Genomic DNA, 19,868 nt, shown 5'->3' on the forward strand with positions numbered 1-19,868 from the left:
TCAGTTTTGGTTTGCCAAACGAGCATCCTTATGGGAAAAGAGTTAGATAATGAATTAACAGTCGTATTTGCCTATAGACTATATCAACTAGTAACTCGGCTTTCGCGTGCGATTAATTTAAATGCGAGGGGCTATGCTTTTAATTTAAATGTATTCCAAGGGGGGGGGGGGGGGCGGGGGGCTGTATACCCAATGAATGGTAGTTCAATTTTGAAAACAAAAATTTGACAGTTGAATAATCAGTTCATTGAACAGTTAGATTGGCCCATTTATCTCCGTGTGAAATTTATCTACAAAAGGTAACCTTGTGTAAGACAATGTTCCTGAAAATTGAATGGTTGAAACTTTAGTGTAATTTGTTTTATTAATATATTCAGGAGTATTAACCACTTGAGTTTTGACCCCTTGTAAAGATTATGAGACCGTTTGCTGGTCAGTTTTGAGTGAGATTGTATCTGTGTGGTCTGTTTGGGTGTGGGGACACGCATGTTAGGATGACTCAAGGCCATAGTTGGTCAAATTTCCAGAAACCTAAAATTTAAGCTGCGCCTGTAGCCGAAAAAAGGAATCCTTTTCATTTCATCATTTGGATTAGTGTTCTTTTAATTGGCATTCATGGGACATTTTAATCTAATCATTTGCAAACTTTTGGGATCGAAAGAACCGCAATGCAAACGTCGACAGATTGATCTTTAATAGATTTGCATTTCGACCATTAGCGCTTTACTAATGGATGGGATTCAGAGTGGTATGTCACCTTGGGCACGTTCAGTACTCGGCCACAGGGTGGAAGGTGAGCTGTAATTCAACGGAGGAAGGAGTGGGTTATGCTTGAGCGGCAGATTTTCACACCATAAGGCTGCAAGCTCAAACAATTGTTTTACCCACAAAATATAGGCAGATGTACACATCACTGAATGGAGTTTCACACACCTATCCACCTGTATCTCTACGCCAAATGCAATGATAGCGGACAATTATTACCAGTTAGCTGATCAAAGGTCACCGCTATTCAATACCCTATGGAGTTTAATGGTACCATAAACTCGTCTACTTGGCGCACAGACTTACCTTGGACAATATCCGCTGTGAAAGACATACAGAAAATCACACCTATTACGATCCAGCCGACTTGCCTATGGTCCATTTTTTTTAAATCTGTGAATAACGGTCCAAAGAATTTCCCTGTGAGACAGTTATCGCAATTTTGCCAAATGAGCTGTTGACGATACCCAAGGTCTTTTAAACAGCTAAGCCGGTTCCAGTTGAACAAAGCCGCCCACAAGGTTTCTGGTTCAGTAATGTGCCCCGACGCCCGCCGTGCTCTTTGCGCTGAGTTGGCAGGTCCGTTGTTGCACGAAACTTCAGACCTTAAGTAACAGGTATTGCTGGACGTGTTCCTCCCCCGTGTGTGTGTTAAAGTACGATCCCTATCGAGTTGGCGAGGTACGTCGTTCGTCTGTTGTATTAGATAGCGCAGGTCCGTTGTTGCACGAAACTCTTTAATGCCGCCGTGGTTAGTTGAGAAGACTGGGCGGAGAAGGCGCGGGGGCACCTGTGATCACGTGACTGACAGTCAGAGCACGTGGAGAGGGAGGTGATGCGGCTACGATCCTCTGGCCAATAACCGGATTGGTAGTAGTCAATTTTCAATACATAGATGAGCCGTCTGAGAGACTACAGCCGTCCAACAGGATATGGGCTTCAGTGGGCCTTTCATCTTTATCGACTTACTCGTCATTCTCACACCAGATGACTCCACGCTTATGAAAGCTCAGTTATAATGGCTTACCTCTTGTACAGGTTGCCACCCATACAAATAATACACCCCCATCCGTGAAGAGTTGCAGATGTTCACAGAAAGCTGTTCAAAGTAAAAGTATAGGAAAATATTCTCTCTTTTCCTGGAAGATTTTGTTTTTTCTTTCATTTATTTATAATTCTATTTTGAAAGTCTAATGTATAACGCTGTTAATGCTAACAGTCTAAGATATAACTCTGTCAGTGCTTACAGTCTAAGATTTAACACTGTTAATTTTAACAGTCTAAGATATAACACTGTTAATTTTTACAGTCTAAGATATAACACTGTTAATTTTAACAGTCTAAGATATAACAATGCTAATGCTAACAGCCTAAGATATAACACTATTAATGCTTACAGTCTAAGATATAACACTTTTAATGTTGACAGCCTACGACGTAACACTGTCAATGCTGACAGTCTACGATATAACATTAGTAATGCTGACAGTCTAAAATATAACACGACTAATGCTGACAGTGTAAAACAACACTGTTTATTAATGCTGACATTCATGCTCCCTAAAGCATTTAAACTTTCCAGTTTAATAGATGTATAGATGAATATTTCACCGAGCAAAATAGGACTCATAAAATCACAAACGAAAGCTTCTTGAGAACGTAAAATTGGTCAAATCAAACTTAATGATTTAAAGTCAGTTTAAAAAGTGACAAGAAGCGTTTTATGTGAAGTTAAGAAGAATTTAAAGGTTGCCATATGACATTGGTTTACTCAAGGTAAAGAGTTGCATATAATACACAATTGCACTGAATAATGCACATTGTAAAATTCACATTTACTCACCGTTACGCACGATACTCTGGTTGGCGTTCAGCATAAGGTGATAGACAATTAGGTACTATTGTTGATAATGTACCGGTGCTGTATTATATCCGGTGTCTTCAATGGGTTTTGCTGAAAAACTTTTGACGTATATCTAACCACCCTACTGAACATTCAGGAAATATTTTTGGAACATACCAGTAGCTCCCGAAGGCTTTGGAATCTTCTACGAAAAGGGAATCGTTACAAAGCGTTCTTTGTAAGGAATCTTTCATGACCGAGTGGCATATACGGCTTTTCACCATTCAGGCATTTTGTTCGTATCCAGCTACACTGGTCCGGGGCATATCCGGCGAGGTGTGGTGTTTCATCGCCCGGGCTCTTTCCACTTTACAACGTCCTTCATCCTGACCGTTGCCACTTAAATGAAGTATTCTTTAGAGATAATGCAAAAATAAAAACCATGACATAAAACACATGTTTAACTATATTATCACCCTGTGGTGAAATTTACCACCGAATGAAAGTTATATTGATGCTGACTTGATAAAAATCTCAATATTAAATTTCAAAACTGTAAATTTCAAAACTGTAATAATAAACTTTATTTATTTCAATGGAAATGGCCAAAACCAAATCCATGATGAAATATAGCACCCCTACTGTCTAGCAAACGTTTACCACAAAGAATCAAAGACGTTAGTGTCGTTTGATTTATCTCTTCTTTATTCTCGATCTATGCGTCGAAACAGACATTAGTATATACCAGTCATCAACCAAGAAGGACCTTCAAGGTCCTTTAACACAAACCACCAAAGAACTAAGAAAGTACATTAACTACGAAATTAGGATGAAATTATGCAAAGAGAAGCAGTCAACAGTTTCTCAGGGATGTTGGAAAGACGTAAGGTATGTTCTTCGCGAGTGGGTGAAATTCAAGACTTTCATGGATCAACGTGCGATTTCAGCTTGGTTTAATCAATGCCATTCAATGTCATTGATGGGTGAAATGTCTACACACGGTAAAGATGCCAAGTTTTGTTGTTGTTTGTAGGCAGTAAGAATTCTGGAGCCGTGTGTTTGGACATCTGGGTCATCAGATAACATCACATTCGTTTAGCAACAGTTGTGGCGCTCTTCACACCAACAGCGTCTAGCAGTTATGTGACGGTTCGTCGAACGTGGAAAGACACGTGGTCGTCCTGCATACAAGTTTATAACACAATTAGAATTGTTCGATCACATCAAAATTTGGCAAGCATAGTTTCTTGACACCATTGTTCGGATGGAGTGGTCCTGTGGAGCTGGGGTCGCCAGCAGTCGACATGAGCGATGTCTGTCATCGACGTTGTACGTCTGACGGTATCGTTCTCGCAATCTGCTCGTCAGTAATTCTGAAACATTTAGCTCTCGTGCCACAACGCCCAGTCTTGTGTCAACCACCAACCTGTCAATGGCGCGTAACGTGCCTCACGTGACAGATGTCGCATTTCTGAAAACTGACAAACGATATACGGACAAGCATGAGCCGTGCTTTAATCAATCAAACGTTTGTACAGTGACTGACAAGTGTGACTGCAAATTTCGAAATGCACCCCAAACAGACTCACGTGCGTGACATGCGCTGTAAGGTGTTGGTGTGTTTTCACGATAAGCATTGCACAGCCTATTAATATTTCTTATTTCTTCAGTTTTAGAAATCAGTGCGAACTGGAATATCTCGTACTTTTAAAAAAAATATTATCTTTTCTTATTACCCGGGACTCCACTGCTTCTGTGTCCCAAGTGACGTGGCTCTTCTGGTGCGCATGCTCCTTGCATTCGTCATTTAGCCGAACTCATTGATCCCAAGACACATCAAGTCCTAAGGTGCCTTTTTTATTGGTGCTTTAAGTCAATGGAGCCAACGAAAAACTCCATTCAATTAAACTGCTTGAAAGAATCCTACTTCAGGGTATTCCTCTTAAATAAGGCAACTGTCATGAAATCCTATTGGTTGTCATTGTCAAGATCTCACTATTTTGTTTCCTTGTCAGAAAAAAAACAATTATATGAGTGGAACATCAGCCGGGCGTTTGCTGGTCGACAAAACTCGGAAGTCAGCTCGCCCTTGACGGCCCTGAAGTCACCAGTTCAAATCCAGCTCTAGCTGGTTCCGATATGTCTTTAAATCTATTTTTTATTTATTTATTTATTTGATTGGTGTTTTACGCCGTACTCAAGAATATTTCAAGAAGACCTAAATCAAATGAAAACAAACAATGAAATATATAAAAATGTTGAACTCACAGTGACCCCATTAGTGAGAGGCTCTCGGGTCTCGCGCTAACCAGTTGAGCCCTGGAGGCCTATGGTATGGAATTCAAATCATTTAATCCGTCAATCAGCTATCAAATTAATAATAATACTGATCTAGCCACCTGTCAATTAACCTGTCATAATCACGGCGTCTCCACGCCTGAGCCAATCTTTACCAACCACAAAACCCACTGTCCAACAAGTGTTAGCCAATGTCGTGCCTTTCATTGAAACTGTTATTATCACTTCAATGCATGTGAATCGTTACATGGCCCGGTCTGTTATACAGATGAATTAATCTTCAAATCAACTATCAAATTATTAAACATATTGATTTAGCTACCTATCCTCTCTCAGCAACCTGCGGATGGTCGTCGGTTTCCCCCGGGCTCTGCCCGGTTTCCTCCCACCATAATGCTGGCCGCCGTCGTATAAGTGAAATATTCTTGAGTAATGCGTAAAACACCAGATAATAAATAAAAGAAATAAATAGCTACCTATAACTGAACTGTCATAATCATCGCGTTGTCACGCATGCGTCCTTCAATATTTAGCAAAAACATAAGATGCACAGTCCAACCAGTCTTAGCCATGTCGTGACGCGGTCGTTTTTATCATGCTGTTTAACAATTTAATATTTGCTTTCTAGCTGGTTCAGAAGTGACCATGTTCTTTTGTTATTATTTAAATTGAGCCATCTGAACTCTGTTATTATACACGTGTTCTTCCCCCCATGACATCAATAAATCACTGCTTCCCTAGCGAGATGTTTGTCAAGGAGCACATAAGAACTAACCAACAGGGAATCAGGCAAAAACTGACTGCAGTCAAAAACATTAGAGACTCTCTATCACTTTATTACTTGAAATAACTAATGTGGTAAACCTTGAGCGCATAGATGAAAAAGGCCGCCTTGACCATTGAGTTGATTCCTATCACGTATTTTAGCAATGGAAATATTGACATACTAAACCTAACAAATGCGACCTTTTTGTAACAAGGGACCAGTTGGCTGTACAATATCGCCCTTTGGTGTAGTTTGCACACCAGCCATGTAACATAGCTCTTACGAAACTACGTCTGGTTGTGAAATGTTAATATTTCATTCCTGGATTTTACCTAATACTTATTACTTAATTCCATTCAAGCCGTTGTTTCAAGAGGCGCAATTCCGTATCTATTGTAACAGTTTAGGCACTGTCATGAATAAATAGAACAAAACCCCTGATTAGTCAGTAGCCATATTTCACCCGTTACGTGTGTCCAAGTGTCAGTTGTCACAAGATATTGGCTGCTTTGGGAACAATAACAGCTACCTGTGCAACGAACGCATTGGCTTCCGGTATCTAAATATTCACCCATCATAACTGAATAATTCTTATTCTGAACATTAATTATGAATTTATATTTACATATCATATCAGACGATTTACTGATCGTTCGATTTATTAGTTTATTCACTTGACAATCCCATTTCACATACAGGCCTATTCCAGAAGTGCTTTGAACTCCAGGTATGCTTCGTAAATCTGATCAAACAAAGTCATATGTGGAACATGCCGTAATATCTTCTTTATAGACCAGTCTATCTTAATAGTCATGCTTAATTTAATAAAGTCTTACAAATGGTACTGAGAATATTTATCTTCATACTGTTATATTATGGTGGCCCGTGTGGGGGTCACGCTTTAAATCATATTCTGGTGGAGATATTTGCATTCTGGCTTATTTTGGAGCTAAAGCTGATGAATCAAGAGACAATTATTCTGTACAGATCCACAAACACTTCTCACCGCACGCGGCTCAATTCCAGCCGGGGTAGGTCCGCTCACTCATCGAACATCAGCTGGCCTGTCCCTTGGGGATCTATGCTCAGGCTGTTATGGCTTTATACCTCTGGGGTCATATAACCGATTATAACGTCCATAACACTCCGTATTTTAGTAAATGTGCTGAGATATTCGAAGCCCTATTCTGGGTTATAACGATAGTTTACTATGACAGCCCTGCATGGGTGCGAAACGTTCACTATTAATGTTGTGTTATTGAGCTTCTAATATTCGCTTTACAGACAATCAACAGTGGCAAATCACATCATCATTAGCTGTTCAGGAAGTAAGAGCCACTAAAAACTTTAGACAACAGAAAGGTAAACATGATTAATTTTAAAAGAGTAACCTATACACATGCCCACCATTCCAAATACTGGGAAATCATTGGTGACCTCAGTAATTTCAATGCGCAAACATCCTGTATAGTGCATTGATGCTGTTGCTACTTCGTCGGATGTTTTTTATTTTTAACGTAATTGTCGATATTTAGGATTGCACACCTTGGGAGAAACCAAAAATGCACGTCACCAATAACGATAATACTCTTCCTGAAAACCACTTTGTAAATGACATCCATTAGGCCTAATTCCCTCGCATAAATTGACGAATGAAAACACTAATTACTTCGATTTCAACACGACAATAGCTATTATGGTACGTTTTTATTGCATATATATCATATCACTTTACGAAGTCATCGTGATGTCACCATTGACGTTTGAACATTGCAGTGGTTACCCACATCTTAACCAAGTAAGATAACAAATACGCCAGTAGAGGGTCCGGTTGTTCAAAACTGTCTTAAGACTTAATACCAGAGGCCGATTCCACAAAGCCATCTCTGACTTAATTCAAATTTGAAATACGACCTCAAAGTTTTTATTTGGGTCTTGGGAATGAAAGTTTTGTGCTCCTCACCAATGTCACCTTAAGACAAATGTGTCCAAATTTCAACTTCCGGTACCAAAAACTATGTATCGTACAGAGTTGTTAAATTTTGACTAAAGTCATAAAGGGCTTTGTGGGATCGGCCCCAGAATTAACTTTATTTATTTATTTATTTGATTGGTGTTTTACGCTGTACTCAAGAATATTTCACTTATACGACGGCGGCCAGCATTATGGTGGGAGGAAACCGGGCGGAGCAAGGGAAAAAACCCACGACGATCCACAGGTTGCTAGAAGACCAATTTAACTTTAAGCCAAGTCTTCAGCTGTGCACTTGACTGAAAAATAATTGTGTAACGGTATATTAAATATGCACTAAATCTACTGCTGTTCCATTTGGTTTCCCTACATCTGTACTTGTTGGTGGGTTTTGTTTAAAATCGTAAATATATGATGTGACCTAATACCGGTATTAGCTAATCCACTTTTGCAAAACGAGGAACTGGGCTTTGTTTGATGAATCACAAAATTTGTACGATTTGGGCCGGGAAAAATTTCAATAAACATGCCACCCAGATTCGCCAGATCTTTATGGTTCGCTAAAAAAAAGACATCGCCACAATGGTGCTGGGACAGCTGTAGGTTGTTTTTGTCGGTCGGTCAATCAAATTTTTGAAATCCTATCTTTTAACATGGGGTCTGAGTGCAAGTCGACATGAAACCATAAGCTAGCCCAAGAAAGGTGATTAAAGGACAGGGTAGTACAAATGAGAGTCGTAACTCAACGAATACTCATGATAGGTGATATGTTAACTCACAGAGGCGGTGTTTGAAAGGGATGGGTTTGTGTGCGTTTGAGGTTTAAATTGTCATAATTGACAAAAACTAAACAATATCTGGCTCATTTATTGCAGCTTGTTTATATGCAGGTTGACAATGACTCATTTTATTACTTTTCCAAACTTTAAACATACATATATTAGTTTACATGGCGACTTAAACTTTAAACATATTATTTTTGATTATTCGATTGCATCCTATAGCATGTTGGGGCCTCCGTGACTGAGGTAGTCAGCGTACCAGCGGAACGCAAAGGCAAAGGAGCCTCTCACCTTTGCGGTCGCTGTGATTTCAAGTCCAGATCATGCTGGTTTCCTTTCCAACCGTATGTTGGGAGGTCTGACAGCAGCCTGCGGATGGCCGTGGGTTTTTCCCAGGTTGTGCCCGGTTTCCTCCCACCATAATGGTGGCCGTCGTCGTATAAGTATGAGTTCTTCAAATAAATAAATCAAATGAATCTATAGTATCAGGTTTGAATCCGGATCTCCACAGTCGGTGCTTTTTTCACCCCGGAAAGTCTGGATTCCTCCAGGCCATAAATCAGACTTATCTAGGAAAATGTATTGCGTACTCCCTAACACTTTTCGAACAAATAATGAAATAAATTGATTTGGTTGATATTTTACCTCTTAGTGTAGAATATTTCACCGACAGGTGGAGCTCTCAGGTTTATAAGAAGAGCGTATGTTATGTGCTTGCACCAAGCTAATCTGTGTTAACAGTTAGAACTCTTCTGTAAAAAATGAACAAAATTGAGTGAGATCGACCCGTATGACTTTGATATTTGTAAGTTTGAAAAACATGCATCTGCCTTTGATCGTGGTAAGCTTTCTAACCATACTTAAGTGAATGATTAGAATGTTTCAGTGCTATTGCTGCTAATGGCAAACAATTGCATTCAATATATGGAATCACAAAAGATACAAACGTGGCCATCGAAATCCTCTATAAAGCCGAGACATCTTTTATACTTTTTCACAGAAATGTGAAATTGTCTTGTTTTGGCATTTCTGAACAAAGCATCCAAATGACAGCTCAGGTGGTCAAACAAACAATACCTAAATTTAAATTCCGATAGACCAGTTTCATAAAATTTGTATCACATTCTCTTAAACAGATACACGAACAAATAATGGAACACATTTGTATAAAAGCAGAAGTAGTTAAAAGTTTCCAACGATGTCGGAAGGAATAATATTCAAGTGATGAAGCTACTTCTTTTGAAATTTAACAAATCGCCTTTGATCCCACTGAAATATACAGCCTTTTGTTTATTATTTTTTCGATCATAGTCAGGGGAGTGATGGGGTAATGGTGTATACGAAATGTCGAGGTAAACTTAACAAAGGCAAACACGGTCTAGTGAGTAAATTGCTTCATTTCATCAACTGCAGATTAGATGAAGAGAAGCGATAACCATCTTTACGGATTGATGCTGCCCTCAGCCGTTCACGCGCGATCATACATTCATTAGCATTGGCGGTCCCAATAGGCACTTTCACAGAATGGCCTCCAATCTGATACAAACTATGATACAAATAAAACATTTTTAACAGCAAGTTGGTTCTTTGGATCTACTGTTGCTAAATGGACATGCTAACTTTGCAGCACTTACATGCATGTAATGATAAATACTAGGTATAGCTTTTGTCAGTATATTTGAACTGTGTGGCATCTTTCAGATTCTAGCGGACTTTAATGACCCACGCATAAATCTTTTTTCCATGACTGTGAGCCAGTTAATATTATATACGACCTGAAAAACACCAAGCATATGAATGAATGGAAATGCTTTACAAAATTTTATGAAGACGTAATCTTTGACGACATTTGTATGTATGCTTTTTACCCGTCTTCCATTTATTTATTTAAATCGCGGTGTTTCATCGCTGGTTGACATCTTGGCAGCTTTAGGTTTTGTATACCGAACTGACTGGTTTAATGCTTTTGGTTTTATTTGATTTATTTTTTTTATTTTAGTTTCACGCCGTTCTCAAGAATATTTCATTTATAACACTGCGACTAGCATTAGGGTGGGAGAAAATCAGGATCTCACGACCATCCGCAGGTTGCTGTCAGACTTTCTTACCTACGCCAGGACAGGAAGCCGGTATGAGCTGGACTTGAACTCATAGCGATCGAATTGGTGAGAGGCTTCTGGGTCTGTACTGCACTAACATGCCAAACACCTGTCCACTGAAGCCCCAATTGATTGATAATGATTAATTTATAAACAAATGTACATAAGGATTCCAATATCACAATTTATTTCCTTATTTATTAGATTGATGTTTTACACCTTTTTCAATAATATTGCATTTCTTCGGCGTTAACTAAGCTTATGAAAACGCAACGAGCAGAAGAAAACCAGCGAAAGCTCTCCAGCTGCTTGGAAAGTGCGAGAGGTGTGGGAGCGGAATTAGTGACCAAGCCCGATTGTCCCTCACGTATTATTGTGTTCAGCGATTTTCCCTTTATTCTTTAATACCAAAGTTTCCGTGTGTGTACAGACGTCATCTCAGTTACGCTCCTCATGGCGCCGTATTTCTCACTCCTTCTTATCTCGATTTGCTTGCATCCCACGAACCAAGCCCGTACGTTAGGGTGAAGCGTGGTACGGCCGCAGACGCACGGAAAAGGATGCCACTTAGACTTGCATCAGCGTCGCTTTCAAATTTCAGATTTTCCTTTCCCAGCTCAGTATTTATATCCGCATAAAATGCTTTGAGCTGAATACAGAATCACCGATAGATGACGACGCGTCTCACACTGGGATAATATATTGACGCGGGACTGACACCAGCAATATAACTAAGCAACGAAACCATACAACGATAGTTATAAAGGAAATTTTAAGCACATCGACTAAATATTTGAACAATTATGCAAACATAGGTAATCACACTATACAGGCATAAACAGCGGCAGCCGTAAGCATAAATAGTCGGAATATAGAATATCGAGTTTGTACATTTATTAGCATCGTCACTTCACGGCGATACAAGGACAGCCGTTGATTCAAATTCGAGGAATACATTGACCGTCTGTGACTAAGTGTTTGACGGTCATGCGTGGCTGGTTGACTGCAGCGTATCATTATGCTCTCATAAGACGCTAATGAAAACCAAACACGATGGCCATTGTCTTGGAGATCCACTCCCGGACGGAAGACTGGAAGCGGCCCAATAATATCACTCCTTGATTACACTGATCGAAGCATTGAACCTGCGTACCGACGCTACAGGCCGTAACGATCTTCCGTGAAACATTGATAGATATATATTTTCATAGCAGCCGTAAAATATTTCCCAAGTTGCCATTAGAAAGGGAATTATATATCGGCACGGTCTAGAAATGGATTTTGCTTTCCTACTTGGACAGTATGGGTCAATATTTATATGAGCGCGGGATTGAATTGAGCCGGGCTCGCGGCCCCTCTCTCCGGATCCTCAGGAAGTCGAGTAGTGGGCTCCAAAGCCTTCAATTAATGTTGCATACATACAATGTTACCGTGCCATTGGCACACTGTAGGATAAAGAGTTTCCGCCGTGTTGAAACCCGGTTTGAATTTCCAACGCGGACATGTGGTGATAAAAATCCACACATGGTATGTGGTACTATATCTTAAGTCACGTTATTATTTCACCTTTTATGAGGGAGATGGATTTTCTGCAGTGCCACACGAAATAGATATTTATTTCAATATTTCCAGCCCAACCATCCGGACGTTTAATCTGACGTTTAAGCTTTTACAGTCCCAATTTAATAAAGATATTTTTTTCGCTTTCCTAAATGGCATCGTAGAACCTGTGCTTCCTTTAAAGTGACATGTAACGGGCCTTACAGAATCACATAAGAAAGTTCAGCTGACAAAGATCTCTTCTCTTCACGAGTCTTACCCAATTAAAGTCGGTGTGGAGATATTGGAGTAGAGGAGCGCCAATACAACCAACACGCCTTCGATGGAGAGCATCTGGAGTGAGCAAAGCGCATTAAAAACCAATAGACTGTGTAACAACTGCTCTCTTGGGCTAACTCCGTGTCCATACTGGATGGCCGTGTCGCTCCTGCACACAGCCATTTCGTCCGCACCCCACCCTCTCCCAAGCCTCCATCGAAATAACACTTTATTCCTGCCACCGGCGCGTTGAAACACGAGGCTTTGTGGACCGTGGCCATATTAACCCATCAAATCAGAAAACAATTCCACGAACGCTACGATTGATTCACAGGGCCTTATTGATGTTCCCTCCCGTTTCCAAAGCGTAATAAATAAGTATATGGCCTGCTGACAGATAGAAGGCCGTCGGTAACAGAGAAATTGGCACCGCCAACAGTAATGGCCCGTTTCTCAGAAAACAATCTAATAACACACCCAGTCTATAGCCTGTCGATATCAGCTCTAGCACGGGCCCTACTACGTGATGGCAGAGAGCGTCAATTTTGTCGGTGTTGGACAAGCAAAAAACAGAAAATAAACTGAACTGCTATAAGTTAAGATGTAAAAGCGAACTATTGTCAACAAGCCCCTCTTCATGGCGAAATAACTAGATACGGCTTGCTTTCAAACCGCATATAATGACCTGAAGAAGCTTTGTGTAACCGCAATTACTAAAAAAGCAATATATGTTTAAATTTCATTTTAAAATGACTTAACTCTTTGATCCCAAAGTTTTGTCGATTACAAAGTTTAATATAGTTTGGATACCTTCGATAAAAAAATATCAGTTTACAGGCTTTATGTTTTCGTACCTAGTTTCTGGTTTTCTTAAGAAAGTGAAACTTCAGAGGTGATTATGTACCCCTTATTTCAACATTTCTTGTTTGGGATAGTTTTATTTTTTCTCCTTAAATTTGGAGTTTAATGGTCCACATTCTACTTGACATCCCCATCCTCCCACACAGATATGATTATTGTATAAAGATGGCCCATTTATTTCTATAAGCAGGTTTCTAGGCTTTTATCCAACCATTCCCGAGCTGACAAGATCGCGTCCTCCATGATCTACAAATGATTCCCAAGTCATCGTTATTCAATCATATTCACAGACTGAGGTCGCCAGTGACAAAGCGGTCTCTATTTCAAGGTTTGCTCAGATGTATTCCAGTGGCAAGACGAATTCATCTCTGACAGTGATACCTCGGAAATAAGTGCTCCTCAATTACGCTCCACTAAGAGGATACAATTGGCCCTATAGAGATTCAGCCAAATATCTCCTCATGACATACAATTACATCGTCCTCAAAGGAGCCTTAGTCAATATATAACCTTGTCAAGTTGATTTATGGCTATACACCCTTCTTTCCTCCGCATCTCTGTTTCATACCATATCGAGCCTCGGTGATTTGCAGAAAGACTCTCTCGGACTATCAATTGGTTCCTCAAAGAAATTGTTTCGGGTCCAACAAAGCTAGCATATATACCCAGGTTATCTGAAGAATCTACCGTTACTGCGGGTCAACATAAAAGTAATCATCTTTCGACTGATTAGTTTAAATTATTTATCCATAACATATATAACGGTGTATACCAACAGGCTTCCGTTGATGAATTGCAACCGTTCATGTCTATAGGGTCAAATTATCGTCAACCTCATCTAAAAATAGAGAGTAGAAATTTTCATTCACTATCATTCTATTATTGACTAGTCTCACTTTCAGACATCGATAGTTTCGGGTTGCATCAGCTCATGTATAACCCTGTTTGACTGGTGGGCTAAAACACTTCCTGTTAGACTACATATGACCATGTACTTTCAGCGCATTTCTGATGTTATCATGAATATGTTCTGTGTAACTAGAGAAGAGTGGGTGTTGACCTGTGCCCAATGAAACTAAACATTGTAAACACAGATTCCCACTGTAGAAATTTTACTGCAATGTTAACAAAGGAAACGCCATGGCAATATTTGGCTCTGCTTGACGGTCTGAACTTTATAACATCAATAAAATTCAATAAAATTCAATAAAACTTAAGATCTAACATTAGACAGGGTAGCCGGATTTGCTCAGAAAGAGCATTATGATACACCGCTAGCCAGAAGAAAAATACAATCTCATTTATCTTTCACTTTCCTTTTATCCCTGCAATTTTAATTTGTATTCAGCCTAGGAAGGGATTAGAGCCATGCGGTTCTACACCTTTTACCAAACTGCTGTCATATTCGGAGCATTTTCCTGACAGTTAGCCGTCTCATATTCTCCTAACAGTCGAGTGCTTGTTACCTTTTTCGTGGGAATTGCCTTCGCACAGGAACGGAGAGTGTCGTTCACAGACATAGGTGTAATTATAATTATTTAATTAATTCTGTGGGGCCTCCGTGGCTCAGTCGGTTAGCGCGCTAGCGCAGCGTAATGACATAAGAGTCTCTCACCAATGCGGTCGCTGTGAGTTCAAGTCCAGCTCATGCTGGCTTCCTCTCCGGCCGTAAGTGGGAAGGTCTGTCAGCAACCTGCGGATGGTCGTCGGTTTCCCCCGGGCTCTGCCCGGTTTCCTCCCACCATAATGCTGGCCGCCGTCGTATAAGTGAAATATTCTTGAGTACGGCGTAAAACACCAATCAAATAAATAAATAAATTAATTAATTCTGATTAAGTCATGGTGATAATTTGCTACTATTTAAGCATTTAGGTGAACAGTTAGAATAAAGTCCTGAGGCAAACTGACAAGAGGCCGTATTTCACCGGTTACATGTAACCATTTGCCAACCATCACACTGTCGTCGCCGTTTTACTCACACCGCTCTTATCCCATTGGATCCCTGGAGCCACGGCAACATGTAGTTCCGCACAATGGTCATTGGCGCACATGGTAGCTCCAACAAAAGTTATTTCAGTGAGATACAGTTAGAGAACCATGACCGTCTGCTACTGTTGTATAAGGCAGCTTCGGTTCTGAAGACTAAAGCAGGACGAGTCTTCTGTGCGTGGGTATAAATCTTAGTAATACATCCAAGCACAGCACCAGGAAAACCGGGTTAATCCATTGCCTTCAGACAATACAGATGATAGGGACCTGGTGCTGGTCAATGTAGAGGATTCCCATGAGCTTTAACACAGCGAAACAGTTACATCTATCTGTGGAGTATGCCCTTAGAGTGGGAGTTTCCTTAGCACGAATTTCATTTAATGCGAAGTCATTCTTTAGAGCGAGATTTGCATATTATCGGAAAGACTCGTGTTCACATCTCAGTCATATCTTTTTAGACAAAATATAGGTTAAGAAACGGGATTTTGCATTACATGAACTGTATCCCGTTTCATTTGCCTGAATGCAAATCAGAAGAATATGTTGTGAAATTAAGGACAGACCAGCATAGATAATTAGTTATGGGGCTGGATTGTTATTAAACGCTGAACTTATATCTGAAGAAAACCACACCACTTTGGGGAAAAAGGTTAGAGGCCAGTCCGGATTGCTTGGCCAGTGAGAAACCCTGTAGTTCCTCGGTAGTAAATACTACAAGACTGAGAACAGTCGTCTGAATTGAGGCAGTCCTGATTGCTTGGAAAGTGAGAAACCCTGTAGTTCCTCGGCAGTAAATACTAAAAGGCTGAGACCGAAGACTACTGAGAAAGTAGTCTTGGCGAAAAGTTGCAGACAAAACGAAACTTTAGCTTGTTCAAACCTCAGTGGACAAAGAGAGAACAAATTAAACTGCAAAAATGTTTTCTTTATTTTTACAATATTGAAGTAGTAAAGTTACTATTATTTCCAAGCGAATTTATCGTACATATCCATTCAACTCTCATATGCTCCAAATGAGTTTTATTAGCTGTGCACTGCTACAACCATTCTACACTTAAGAGCAAGTGGATTATTTCTCAGCAACAAACAAATAATCATTGAATACACTTTCTTTTCAGTTCGCCATCACTAATAATGGAGGATGACCTCAGCGATATGGTAGATGCTTTGAGGTTGTCGAACTTATAGCCATATCCCACAATACTGGAGCTCATGCTGTTTTTGGAAGATCAGATCTAACGCTTTTATCCCGGGTCGCTTGAATAAATATCTATTACAGGTAAGGTTGACAGTGTGTGCCTATCTGGTAAATCTTGATACATGTGCATGGGGCATGTCACAATCATAACATCTGAAGCATGAATTATTCTGACATTCTCTATACCCCAGATATGGGATATTTCTGGCCATTACCTTATCTTCCGGGCATGCTCTGGTCAATCCGCCACAGTTAATTAATTTTGCTCGCAGTCATGCCCAGAATTGTTTTGTAACAAAGCTATAGTTGGTACATGATACTGCATGAAATCTGTGTATACTGAGGGTTATACAGCATCCATGCATCGTCATCTGTCACGATTTAGGGGTCCGTTTTACAACCCATGCATTTTGGACTAAAGTACAAAACATTCACAAAATATTTGAAGTCTGATGCTCAGACATGGTTGAAATTTTAATACTACAGCACAGAATGAGAGGTAAAAATTGAATAGACATGATGAATATATTGAAAAGATTTGACTTGGATTACAAATTTAGACTAAAGCCCGAATCGCTTCGTGCAACGGGCCACAAATACACAAATCGCTATCGCATAGCTAGCTGTTGTTCGGACGTGTAACGTGCCTTAGCTCTTACTTGTGTAATAAGTGAAAAACGCCATAGCCATTAAAACATTTAAAAGTGTTAGATAACCTTTGTTCTCCCAGAATCTATATAATCATCGACGAAATTTATGGTTTTTGTTTCATGGCTTTGAGCTTTAATAAGCGGCTGGGAGTGAGAGAAAGAGAGAAAGTTTGATAGATTGCTTGAGGTGTTATCTGCTAACAAATCAAACTTGCAAACAGCGCTTTGTAGTTGTCTATTCCAAAACCATTATCTTTATTAATGGCCAGTTTGCAAATTGCTGTTTGCTGTTTATGACGTGGGTATATGTGGGTTGCATGGAGCGACAGCCATGTTTACTTACAGACATTGACCATTGGCAAATGATAACATAAGAACAGAAATGAGTCACTGAATTGGTGGGCACAAAACAAAACATTTTGCTTTTGGAAAAAAATATTATTTATGTAATATAAGCAACGCTCGGAGTAAACTTGCCTTTACGAAATATGGAATGCGAGTGGGCAAAGGGGGGATTCGGTGGCGATTTCGATGACGGACAGCAATTTGCATTGGTTACGTTCAGTGTACATGTATATAATTAAGCACATACATGCATGTTGAGACGTACAGTGGCATTTCACAATAGGTACATCTGGAGGATTGGGTTACACCTTTGATCGTCAGCTTATCTGGAGTTTTGTTTAGTTTACTAAGTGTCCAGTAATGCTACCTGACCAGCCTAGACAAAACAAGTACAATTTTCGTTTCCTTGATACTGATTGTTCTTCCAAAATCATGATTGCTAACTAGTTGATATTATTTCCTTTAAGCTAAAGTCATTTGCGTCGGAATTCCTTTTTATTGCTGCACCTCTCTTGTGACAAAATATTCTCATAAAATTGTGAGGCACTATAGATCTGTATATTGTGGAGGTGTGACGGGGTGGCTGGCGGGTTCTTTTTCTTTCTGTTTTTTTTTTTCGTTTTTATTAGATGTACATATATTGCTCAAAGTTCATGTGTTACCCATCGATTAATCTGAACGCGATTGTACTAGAAAACATAGAGAGAATCGCTTTTGAATTGCATGTCATTGTTGAATAGCTTTTGTGTTACGGTTATCTTGATCATAACACACTATCCATGAGCAGCTCTCGGATCTTGTGGTTATTGAAACCCAAGATGATCACGAAGCGATTTAGCCGATAATTTTGATTACTTTTCTCGTTCAACTTGGAATGAAAAGAAATGGAGAGATTTAATGAAGAAAGTATTTTACATCCACTGCAAGTGAATGCATGTGGCAAGTTTAATACTGACCGACGTTTCAATAATATGACACAAGCTGCAGGCATGTAATCCGTGGACGTAAATGTGAGTTAGTGTTGTGGATATGAAGTACAACCATACAATGGTATATTATAATAATATCCATAGTATTTTGAATTACTAGATCGAATATCCCGCATATAATTTCTATAATAACTTATCTTACACAATTCATTCATATTTGGAAAGTTGTGTGACATGACAGATTTATTAAAGGAGGCAGGGGCCTCCGTGGCCCAGGTGGTTAGAACGCCAACGCACCTCTCACCAATGAGGTCGTTGTGAGTTCATGTTCAGCTCTATCTGGGAAGGACTTGCAGAAACCTGCAGATGGTCGTGAGTTTCCTCCGGGTTCTGCCTGGTTGCCCCGTACCAAAATGCTTGCCGTCGTCGTATAAGTGAAATATTCTTGATTTGCGGCGTAGAACACCAATCAAACAAATAAATAAATATTAAATGAGGAGGAATGGGAGGAGGTTCTGTGGGTATTAAGGTGAGTGTCTCCTAACCGGAAAGCATGCACAGTTCCGGGTTCAATTGTTTATGGGTTCTCAGCGAAAGTTACTTCTCGACGACACAGTCTAACGTAACATCACTTGTCTTCGATCAATGCCTGCACAGTGCATCTAAGTATATCGTTAAACAACAGTAGAACACATAAATAAATGAAGAAAGTAAATAATGGTGTTATTTAAGGAGAATGTAAGGAGATTCAGAGAATCAAACGCACATCGGTATGGCTCAGGCCTTATGCCAGCAGGTACTAGTATATGTCGGGCACGTGGCGAAAGGCGATCGTTTGATTACGGCACTGCTCTGTTTGGTCTCCCTGTAAATCTTAACGCTGTCGCCAAGGAATCCACCCCAAAGAACTACGATAAAAAAGTGCAAATTTCAAAATACCAGCACAATTCTGTAAATTTACGAATAAGAAGTATAAAACTTGCTCGATGCTCCCATAAAAATTACCCGGCCATAAAAGATTTTGTTGCTTAAATAACCGGCCCAAAATGCACTCTCAATCAAAAACGTCAATTCTTGGTTGAAATGAGGCTTTGTAGCTAGTACAGTCGTCATATAGTACAGTAAATTAACCAAGTCACTGTGGAGAACAGTTAGCGTTGTCGGGAAGAGTTCGAATCCGAGTGGTTTTTTCTTCCCTTGAGAAACGTAGCGCTAAGCGAGTGAAGATAGAGGCCAACACGTATTAAATAAGTGTTAACATGAATGAATTGCTATGATATGCTTATACGTAACATGTGACAACTATACCGAAATCGAGGGCACATTATATCTTTATTCATTTGATTGTTGTTTAACGCCATACGCAAGAATTTTTCCGAAAATTACATTTGTGGCACAGTAATTTTCCGCACTCTATAGAGTCTAATACAAACAAATATTTCCCTTTTTCTACAAAAAAAGCTACAAAAGCAGACATTTTATTCCTGTGAAAAACAAGAACTATGTGTTGCCTTGTTTAAAAATACTCAAATTGAATCGTGTCGAAGTACAAT

At 39.7% G+C, this 19,868-nt stretch overlaps 1 protein-coding gene across 1 annotated transcript in view; it reads right to left on the bottom strand.

The window, feature by feature from the left end:
• The window catches only part of LOC135461539 (uncharacterized), a 31,777-nt gene extending 30,183 nt beyond the window's left edge, over positions 1 to 1,594 (bottom strand). The window contains exon 1 of the mRNA XM_064738680.1: positions 1,072 to 1,594. Within this exon, the coding sequence (XP_064594750.1) occupies positions 1,072 to 1,147 (76 nt within the window). The 5' untranslated portion in view covers positions 1,148 to 1,594. The remainder of the gene's footprint in view (positions 1 to 1,071) is intronic.
• Positions 1,595 to 19,868: the final 18,274 nt, after the last annotated feature.

Source organism: Liolophura sinensis, chromosome 1 (assembly GCF_032854445.1).
Source record: "Liolophura sinensis isolate JHLJ2023 chromosome 1, CUHK_Ljap_v2, whole genome shotgun sequence".
Taxonomy (NCBI): Eukaryota; Metazoa; Mollusca; class Polyplacophora; order Chitonida; family Chitonidae; genus Liolophura; species Liolophura sinensis.